The 10699-nt window shown below is 37.5% G+C and overlaps 1 protein-coding gene across 1 annotated transcript; it reads left to right on the plus strand.

Moving 5' to 3' along the window:
* Positions 1 to 8565: 8565 nt before the first annotated feature.
* Positions 8566 to 9501, plus strand: LOC142870507 (putative olfactory receptor 10D4). Its single transcript, XM_076001339.1, has one exon. The coding sequence runs from the start codon at positions 8566 to 8568 to the stop codon at positions 9499 to 9501; it is 936 nt and encodes a 311-aa protein (XP_075857454.1).
* The last annotated feature ends 1198 nt before the right edge of the window (positions 9502 to 10699 follow it).

The following is a 10699-nucleotide window of genomic DNA, read 5'->3' on the forward strand; positions in this document are numbered from 1 at the left end:
TATGAAAGCCAGAAGCTGAATGACCACTTTTTTTGGTCCTTTCTAAATCAGTGTTGCAATGACTCATATTGCCAAAAATTTTATTAGACAATTTAAATCTTTTCTGTATTTCAAATCATCTAACATAAGATTTTATTTAAAACACACATGCACACGTACATACATAAACGTAATTATGTACACCACATCTTAAAACACACATGAATACCACATCTTAAAATCTGACCCCATCAACAACAAAAAAGCAAATAACCTGATTGAAAAATGAGTAAAGGACTTAAATATATATTTCTCCAAGGAAGATATACAAATGACCAGCAAGCATTTAAAAAGATGTTAAACATCACTAATCATTATGGAAATGCAAATCAAAAACACAATAAGATAACACTGCACACCCATTAAGATGGCTACTATTAAAAAACCCAGGAAATAGTAAGTACTGGCTATGATGGGAGAAATTGGAAGCTTAGACACTATTAATGGGAATGTAAAAAGGTGTAACATTGTGTTTTCTCAAAAAAAAATTAAAAATAGAATTACCATTTGATTCAGCAATTCTACTTCTGTGGATATGTAAAAAGGACCTAAAGCAGGGTCTTGAAGAGATACATGTGCACCAATGTTCAAAGCAGCATTATTCAGAATAGCCAAGAGATGCAAGCAACCCAAGTGCCCATCCACAATGAATGGATAAACGAAATGTGATATACACACAGCAGAGTATTATTATTCAGACTTAGGAAGAAGTTCTGACACCTACTACAACATGGATGAACCTGGAGGACATTGTGCAATGTGAAATAAACCAGTCACAAAATGACAAATGTTGTATAAATCCAGTTATATGAGGTAGCTAGAGTGCTCACATTCATAGAAGAAGAAAGAGGAATGTTGTTGCCAGGGGTTGGGGATGTTGGAAGGGAATTGAGGGTGGGGGGTGTTGTTTAGTGGGTTTAGAGTTTCAGATCTGCAAGATGAAAAAGTTCTGGAGATTAGCTGAGCAGCAACCTAAATATGCTTAACACTACTGAACTGCACATTTCAAAATGGTTAACAAGTTAAATTTTATGCTTTGTGTATTTTACCACAATTTAAAGAAAAAGGCTGCTTATCCAATCTTCACATATTCTATGGTTTTTGACTTTACCAATTCTCTCCTTTTTCTTATAACTACATCTACTGTTGAGCTCTCTCAAATCACTGTTTATACCTGTTCAGCATGGACACAGAAAGAGTGAGAAATGTCACCCAAGGTAGTATTTCAGGAGATATACCCTGAATAATAATGAGTTACCATGTATTCAATCCTTACTCCTAACCAGGCATTGTGTAACTTCTTGCATATATTATCTAATTAATCTACATCAGAGTCCTGTGAGATCATTTTCTAGAAGATGAAACAAGGTTTAGGGATGTTAGGTAATTTTCCATAAGTCATTTATTTTATGGATATATACTGAATTCCATCTCAGATCTGCACATAGCTATACACAAAACAGCAACTTAGCTGAACTGTAAAAATAAATATTTGACCTTCCACACCACCAAAAAAAAATCTTATCCCAACTTTTTTTTTCTTTCAATAATTCTGATCTATGAGATGAATTCTACATTATTTCTTATTTCTGTCTTCAAGTCCTCCAAAAGTCTCTTCTCTTAGCTAACGTTGGCTTTAATTTATCCTCATCAGTTTTCTTTCTCTAACCCTTCTTTTTGTTTTCTACAAGTCACTCTTTCTTTTCTATTTTTCATTAACCTTTCCCTCCTAGCTTCTCCAATTCGTCCCTTATCAATTCACTAATTCTATAAAAGAAAGATCTATGGAATCTACCAGTCAAAGACAGAATTCCATAGCAGTTGAAAGCACTAAAAAGATTGTGAATTCTTATATCTTATTTTCTTCATCCCCATAGAAATGTGTCTGTACATAAATGGACAATTAAAATGATGTATGTACCCAAATGTTAAAAATGAAAAATCTAATTTTGGGGAATTTTTTCTTTCCTTAATTATACTTTTTGTGTTATTTTTATTATTTTGCAATGAGTTTGTAACTTTTTTTAAAAAAGCTATATTCAAGAGGGATAAAAGGACATCTCAATATGGGATCAAATGAGGCTGATTATCTAAACCAGAAAGTTTTAAAGGGGAAAGAAATCCAGAGTAATTCCTTAGGAGAAAAAACTAGACAATCATTTCTGAATCTCATGCTATAGTATTTATTATGCTAGAATTTGTGAGGCATTAGAGATTATGCCTAAACTCATTTGTAAGAAAACATTCTAATCGCACAGAGTGGGTTCTATTATTCTCGTTCTCATTTGTCACCCTCCTCTGCTGGTCCTGATCTGTGTGTTCCCAGAAGACATTGTGTGGGGGCTTTTCCTGATAATTAGAATCCAAGTGTGCTACTTAATGCACATTCGGTACAGAGACTTAAAAAGCAAAAAAGGAATTTCTGTTTTGGTATCATCACATGGAGATAAAGTAGGGCCTCAATCTACACACATTCCTAGTAGTATTTCTTTGACCTACGGACTATATTTTCTCTTTTTTCCTGACCAAGTACCTCAAAATCCCATAGCCCATGATCCTCCTTATCTGTCTCCCTGAACGTGCGTTTGCTTCCCCCAGGTGCTCTCCCCACGGGAGCTAGGATTGCCTCTCCTATTCTCTCGCTCTCCTACAAAATACTGAAACACAGTTCTGCTTAAAACTGCCGTAAAGTTTTAGAACCTTCTAATATAGAGACCACAATCTTTAAAGTGACCAACAGAGCCCTGAGGCGTAGTTTGCTTTTCTGCCTCTCAAGATTTATCTCAAGTTTTTTCCTCTCTTTCCTCGGGTTCTTCAAATATTCTAGGATTCTTTCCAACAAAGTCTTTGCACAAGCTATTACCCCACCTAAAAAGTTTTTTGGTTTTTTTTTTTTGCCTTCATCTTTCCTGCATTCTTACTCTTCTGATCTCAGCTGGAATAACCTTTTTTGTATTCCTCCCAGGGAAGTCCACCCCTACCTTTAAGAAACGTCACCCAGCCACACAAATCATGATGTAAATATGTACTCACTGACACGAAAGAGGAATATGAGTAGGGCACAAATATTCTCCTGTTATAACTTTTCAATCTGTTGAATTTCTCTTCCTAGCACTTACCACATTAACTAATTATAATTTGTAGGTATGATTATTTGATTAATGCCTCTCTTCTACTAAAGTAAGCTCATTGGGGCAGAGACCACAGCTAATTCCTATTCATCAGGACATGGCAGTTTGGGACCATCATGGTAGCTGCTAATAAGTGTTTGACCTCACAAATGTTAAATTGACTTCACTGAAACCTCTAATTCATTCACATGATTTTCTCTCCTCTTGGTAGCTTTCTTGGCTTTACTCAGTTATGGAGTTCAGATTTCTTAACCATTCGTAAAATTAGTTCCAAATTGCTCAAACCCTTCTCTCCATCATGTCTCCCTGCCCAGTCTTCAGTGGGCTCATCCGCCTGCTGCACTCATGCACGCACCCTGCTAGGCTTTTCCAGAGAAAAATCACAAGCCAGGCAGTTTTGCAACACTACAAATTCATTATCGCCTCCCTCAAGCATCTGCTAGCAACTTGATTACTTTTCTTTCATGGTATTTCTCCCATTCCCTGTTGGAATGACTACTGACATGGCTTTAGGGCCTAAGACTTCTACTCAGCTCCTAGGTTCTGACTCACAAAGAATGAAAACAGGAATCACCAGCAAGTGGGGTATGAAAAGACCAGCAAGATCTCCACATTCCCCATCACAGAGCTCGCTGGTACGGTGAGTGGAAATACGGCTTAACCTGAGCCCAAGTGGAGACTCTTCTTTCTTGGTTGAATTGGAGGCCATAGAACCTGTACTGTAGTACAGGAGCTACCTGATTTATCTACCTGTTACAGGAGGGAAAGCTGACACAGGAGAGAGAGGGAGAGTAACTTTCTCCCCCCACTAGTTCTCCTTATTCTGTACCCTTCTCTGTCCAACACAGAGAGCCTAGATCAATACCCCTCCATCACCTAGTTTTCCACATGATCCTTGTTACTGAGCACAGGGCTGTATGCATCGCAAGCCTTCGTGAATACGATAGCCTTTAATAAATTAAATTTCCTAAAGCGTAAAGTGTTTTTTGCATGATAACTTCCTTAATAAACATTCATCTGGTAGAGAAAATAGAAATCCTGAGTACATAATTTTGCTGCATAAAATGTAAATAAAAGACAAATTTAAGAACCTATATTTCTTTGAAATCAGTATGATTATGAGATGCCTGCACTCCCATGCGTACTGCAGCCAAGACATGGACACAGCCTTGGTGCCCATCAGCGGATGAATAGATAAGGAAAATGTGGTGTATATACACAATGGAATAGTATTCAGCCTTTAAAAAGAAAGAAATCCTCTCACTTGTGACAACATAGATGAACCTGGAGGACACTATGCAAAGTCAAATACACCAGGCACAGAAAGACAAATACCACATGACCTCGCTTGTATGTGGAATCTAAAACAGTTGAACTCATAGAAGAAAAAGAATAGAATGACAGTTACCAGGGATGGTGGGGAGATATAAAATTTCAGTTAGACAGGAGGAGTAAGTTCAAGAGATCTACTGTACAACATGGTGACTATAGTTAACAATGTATTGAATACCTGAAAGTGGCTAAGAGAGTGGATTTTAAGTGTTCTCACAACAAAAAATAAGTATGTGAGATAATACATACATTAATTAGCATGATTTAGCCATTCCACAATGTATATGTATTTCAGAACATGTTGCACACCATAAAAATGTACAATTTTTATTTGGCAGTTAAAATAAATATAACTTCTTTATAATTTTACTAAATGTAAATACTTGACATGCTCAAGACATATGGAATCTACATTTAGCACAAAGACCTAATCAAACATCGAACATTTGCTTAAAAATGAAGATAAAATACAACTTGCAATTACATCTTTTTTACTTATGATAATTCTGGAACATCTTTACACTTTCTGGAGGAAAAGAAATATGAGCAAAACCAAGAATATGTTTGAGTTATTTTATTAAAGTATGCCCTATTGTGATCTTGCCACTATTTATTCTGTAGCAGCTATTGCCGCTGAGAACATTTGACCTTTTCAAAATGTATTTTCATGAGTATTTTCACTATGATCATCACACTAATTGAGCACATGCCTCTTTAATTCTAAAAAATTCCGGTTGAACATCTAAAATAGTCCATGACATTTATCTTCTCTGAATAAATTTTTACCAGACCAAGGTAAACTTAATGGGATTTTACTTTCTATTTATAGGTTTATTTATCATCGTTTCTATTTGTACAAAATATTTTTTCAAGTCATGCTTCAAAACGTTAAAGATAATCAAGGATAAATAGGATGACAGAATTAACTTTTGTATCTTTTTTTTTTTTTTTTTTTTGAGACAGAGTCTCGCTTTGTTGCCCAGGCTAGAGTGAGTGCCGTGGCGTCAGCCTAGCTCACAGCAACCTCAATCTCAAACAATCCTTCTGCCTCAGCCTTCCAAGTAGCTGGGACTACAGGCATGCGCCACCATACCCAGCTAATTTTTTCTCTATATATTAGTTGGCCAGTTAATTTCTTTCTATTTATAGTAGAGACGGGGTCTCGCTCTTACTCAGGCTGGTTTCGAACTCCTGACCTTGAGCAATCCGCCCACATCGGCCTCCCAGAGTGCTAGGATTACAGGTGTGAGCCACTGCTCCTGGCCAACTTTTGTATCCTTTTATCATTAATTAGATGTGCAACAAAATCCTTGCTTAATTTTTACATAAAAATTCCATATGTATTTGGAATGGTGTAACTACCTAACATTCCCCAAACACTGAAACTACACAATTGGAAACTGTTAGATCTGAAGCTGAGAGGGAGACACGAAGCCTCACGTGGAGCAAAATGCTGTTTGTTTTAAGCATCTGGGTGCAGAGGGGTGGAGGCCAAAAGAACATCCACCATGAGGGAGGGGAAAGCCTTGGGTTTTATAGAGGGTTTTTCAGGGAGGGGGGATGAGTGACACCTGCAGAGATAGGGGAGGGGGCAGTAGCTTCCTCCTTATCAGGGGGGATAGGAATGCCAGCGCTGCTGCTAGATTTACAACCTTTGGACTCTCCAGGCTCCTGGGCTATTGTTTTACAAGCCGAAGTTTTCCATTTACCACATTCTGTCCTATACATACTTTTTGGGTTCCCACTCTAAGTAAACCTAATAGAAACTTTATGGTCAAAAGTCCTAAAGAAGAGGCCAACTCTCAATTCCTTCCAGAGTAAGTGTCATGATTTGGGGCAAGTTATTTGACTTTTTTGAACCTTACTTTCCTTTTCTGTAGAAAACTTCATCACAGTTTTGAGGTTTAAATAAGACAGTAAATATTCTTTTTCTTCCAGATAGATTATAAGTTTTTTTAAGCAGAGGGACTATGTCTGATTTACCTCCTCCTGCCCCCAACTTTCTATCTCTCCTGGCAAATAATTAATGCCTGACATATAATGGCACTCAATATTTATTGAAATAAATGAATTTCATGTATGCATAAATAAGTGAGTGCACTCAGTGAGGAATTTGCTATTCTACTCCCCCAGTATTTGTTGAGTATTCAATGCATTTATCTTGGAAGCTTTAATAGATGCCAAGTAGTATAGGACAGATACTTTGAGAGATAGCTTAAAATTATTTTTGTCCTCTTAGCACATTTCTTCCCTCTTTCTCCTGGCAATAGTCTCTCTCCACTTCCTCTACCCTTTGGAGAACTGCCCATCTCCATCCCACTGTATCCTGTCCCTGGTCACAGGGGTAGACATGTGAATCAGCCAAGGAAATCAGATTTGAATCTTGATCCAAGGCTAAAGCATGTGATGGGGGACCAGAGGCTGCTCGATAAATTCTTACAGCAATGTCCCTGGGGCTGCCCCAGTCCCTGCCCTTGCTGGGCCTAGTTTTTCATGGTTTCTTTGATTCTCTGAGCTACCCCCATTACTATTGCTTGCAATAAGCCAACACTGTTGGTACCATATAGTAAAATCAGGTTTCATTTAGGCATAAAAACATTACATACACATGAAAAATCAGTAAATATAAAAATATACACATAAATATGTGTGATGTATGTGTCAAATGCATTTTTTAAAAAATTGCTATTCCACTGAAGTATATTTTACAAAGGAAATTATAATAATCAGATTCTCTCTCTCTCTCACTCTCTCATTTATTTCTAAGGTCCAATTATAGCAAGTATAGCAGTTAATTGCTCCCTTGCTCACTAGGTTCTTAACTTGGAGTATTAATACCCAAAGGAAGACCAAAGCTTTTAAAAATCTCCTGTGTTTGGGAATTGTTGCAGTTCCTGGAGTGAGACAGGAAATCACTATAAGGAAGCTAAAGCACATTTAAATTTGTGACATTCTATTTTAAAGTAACCAAAAACGAAGAATTCAGGATACCTACATGCAGGCTGATGGGAACTGAGGCGGGGGAAGCTCCTTCCTGCTGCTGGGGAAGGAAGGGAACACGACACTCACTAGCACCAGCCAGTTATGTTCCTTGTTTTCCAGGTAAGTGCTCAAATGTTGCCCTTCACTTTTATCTGGGCTCCCACTCCCTCCCTCCCCTCACAATCACCAGGAAAAAAATTGTTTACAGACAAATCATTAGATGTAAATAAATAGAGACAGAGATAGGGTCTTAGGTACTAGAATACATAGGTTGATCTCACTTTAGAGATCTCACTGTATTGGAAAAGTTAAAAGAAGAAGAAAAATGTATCAAATTTTTTAAAAATATGAAACTTGGAAAGGAGATTTTACTACTCCTACCTCTGTACCTTCCACTGCCACAAAATTTGGGTGTTGCTTAACTTGGGTCTGGTTAGACAAGTACAGACTTTAGAGACTGCACTGAGGCTACTAGCTATTCGTGTATAGTAAGATATGGTGACTCCAAAGAATAAAGGCCTGGTAATTTTTGTTCATTAAGAGCCATCCAAGACCCTTCTTTTGGCTAGTTTCTCATTGTCGATCCTCATATCCAAGGAGACAATGGGGGATGCTTTATATTTCATATGTGTGTTTCACATAATCATAAATAAATTCCAGAGAGTTGATGTAAACAACTTGTCTTAGATGAATATGAAAAATTTGGAAGAGACCTGGTTTGTTATATAGACATTAAGTATTTAGGTTCGTCCCTTTAGAATCACAAAGTAGCATTTGGAATCAATGCAATTTAATAGTGTATTCAAAGAATGGAAGATAACAGACTGACTAGTTATGAGAGGCTTCTTGGTGAGATTATTAACGAGAGGCATTTGCAATTAGAACCTGCACTGCAGAAAGATCCAGTGCAGGATGAAGCAGGCAGATCAAGACAATTCTCCCAGGAAGCACCACTCTGTAAATATCCAGATCTTCTGCTGTTTTCTCATTTCACTGATCTGAATATGGCTAATTTACATGCATAATAATTTAACCATACATTTCTTTTCACAGTCACCCAAGAATTGATTCTTCCATAAAAATGAGAAATCTCACAGTGGTGACTGAGTTCATCCTGCTGGGAATCCCTGAGACAGAGGGCCTAGAGACGGCCCTTTCGTTCCTGTTCTCCTCGTTGTATTTATGCACACTCTTGGGAAATGTGCTCATCCTTACAACTATCATCTCCTCCTCTCGGCTTCACGTGCCCATGTATTTTTTCTTAGGAAACCTCTCCATCTTTGATCTGGGTTTCTCTTCGACAACTGCTCCTGAGATGCTCTTCTACCTTTCGGGGAACAGCCACACCATCTCGTACGCAGGCTGCGTGTCCCAGCTCTTCTTCTACCATTTCCTGGGCTGTACTGAGTGTTTCCTCTACACGGTGATGGCCTGCGACCGCTTTGTTGCCATATGTTTTCCTTTGAGATACACGGTCATCATGAACCACAGGGTGTGCTCCATCTTGGCCACGGGGACCTGGATGGGTGGCTGTGTCCACGCCATTGTCCTAACCTCCCTCACCTTCCAGTTACCCTACTGTGGCTCGAACAAGGTGGGCTATTACTTCTGTGATATCCCTGCAGTGTTACCTCTGGCCTGTGAGGACACGTCTTTAGTGCAGAGGGTAAGTTTAACAAATGTTGGTCTTTTGTCCCTCATTTGCTTGTTTCTCATTCTTTTTTCCTACACTTGCATTGGGATCTCCATATCAAAAATTCGCTCAGCAGAGGGCAGGCAACGAGCCTTCTCCACCTGCAGTGCTCACATCACTGCAGTTCTTTGTGCTTATGGGCCAGTGATCATCATCTACCTACAACCCAATCCCAGTCCCTTGCTTGGTGCTATAGTTCAGATATTGAATAATCTTGTAACCCCAACGTTGAACCCACTGATCTATAGCCTGAGGAATAAGGATGTAAAATCAGCCCTGAAGAATGTGTTTTCCAAGAGAAGCTTCACTCTGAAAAATAAATGAGAAAATTTAAATCTGTGCTTGAAAAAGTTTGATTCTCCATTTCCTAAGAAAAATTGTTATCTGCAGCTTCCAAGACATATTGAAATGGAATGTACTTCAAACCAATCTACCACTTAACATTGCTGTTTTAAAATATGTCTGTTTTCATATGCCCCCCAGGCTTTAGAATGGATATCATTCTTAGGGTCACTTGGCAGACATTGCACTGTGTGGATTTTCTTCCAACATCTGTAGCCCCTCCACCACACCCCCCCAAAATTTTCTTAGCTCTTTAAACTTTGAAAGAGTTAAGAGAATACAGTTTCTTTCTCATAGTCTGAATGAAAAGTGCATTCATCTATATTTACAGGAAAGTGAGAAGGAAAGGCAAAAAATTCAAGAAATCCTACCTTACTACAGATTATAATCTCCAATTTTCTTCCAATCAATAACAAAGCTCAAAATTATTTAAGTAATGTTCAAGATAATATCTTTATAGCATGCAGTCCTGTGTGATTTTAAGATTTTGCTAGTATATAGATTCCTTTGGTATCTAGATATTCCCTTGCATTATTGGACCCCTGAAAGGCTATTTAAAAAAGGCTTGGAAAAAAAAGGAATGTTGATTTATCTCTGTCTCTATCATGTTAACATTTTCATTTAAATTCAGGTAACAATAATAAAGTTGCCTCCCTATGGGAAAGTATATGCTTACTTCTTTTTCATAATAAGATCTATAAACATCTATGCATCTTATTTTGCTTATTCTAATCCCTGTGTTTCATAATGCTGAGGGAAATAAATAGGTAAATTTTATTTATATAAATGATGTTAAATTTTATAATGAACATATTCTCATTACTTTTTTTCTGATTTTGTTTTTTTCTTTATTTTTATATTTTGCCTACCAGTTATTTATGACTTTTATTGTAAGCCACATTAAGTCCTTTTGGGAAAGAAATAGAGGATAAATAATACAAAGAAAGGAAGGAAGGAAGGAAGGAAGGAAGGAAGGAAGGAAGGAAGGAAGGAAGGAAGGAAGGAAGGAAGGAGAGAAGAGGAGGAAGGAAGGAAGGGATGGAAAAAAGAAAAGAAAAGACAAGACAAGACAAGAAAAGAAAAGAAAAGGAGAAAAAGAAAAAGTAATCTGTATTTTAGAAGTAAAACACAACTCTATAATGGAAAAATTATTATTACCTTCCTTTTCTTACCTTCAATT

The sequence above is a fragment of the Microcebus murinus genome, chromosome 4 (genome assembly GCF_040939455.1).
Source record: "Microcebus murinus isolate Inina chromosome 4, M.murinus_Inina_mat1.0, whole genome shotgun sequence".
NCBI lineage: Eukaryota > Metazoa > Chordata > Mammalia > Primates > Cheirogaleidae > Microcebus > Microcebus murinus.

What these genes read in the sequence shown, in the direction of transcription:
- LOC142870507 (XM_076001339.1), top strand. Translation starts at nt 8,566, where the DNA reads ATGAGAAATCTCACAGTGGTGACTGAGTTCATCCTGCTGGGAATCCCT.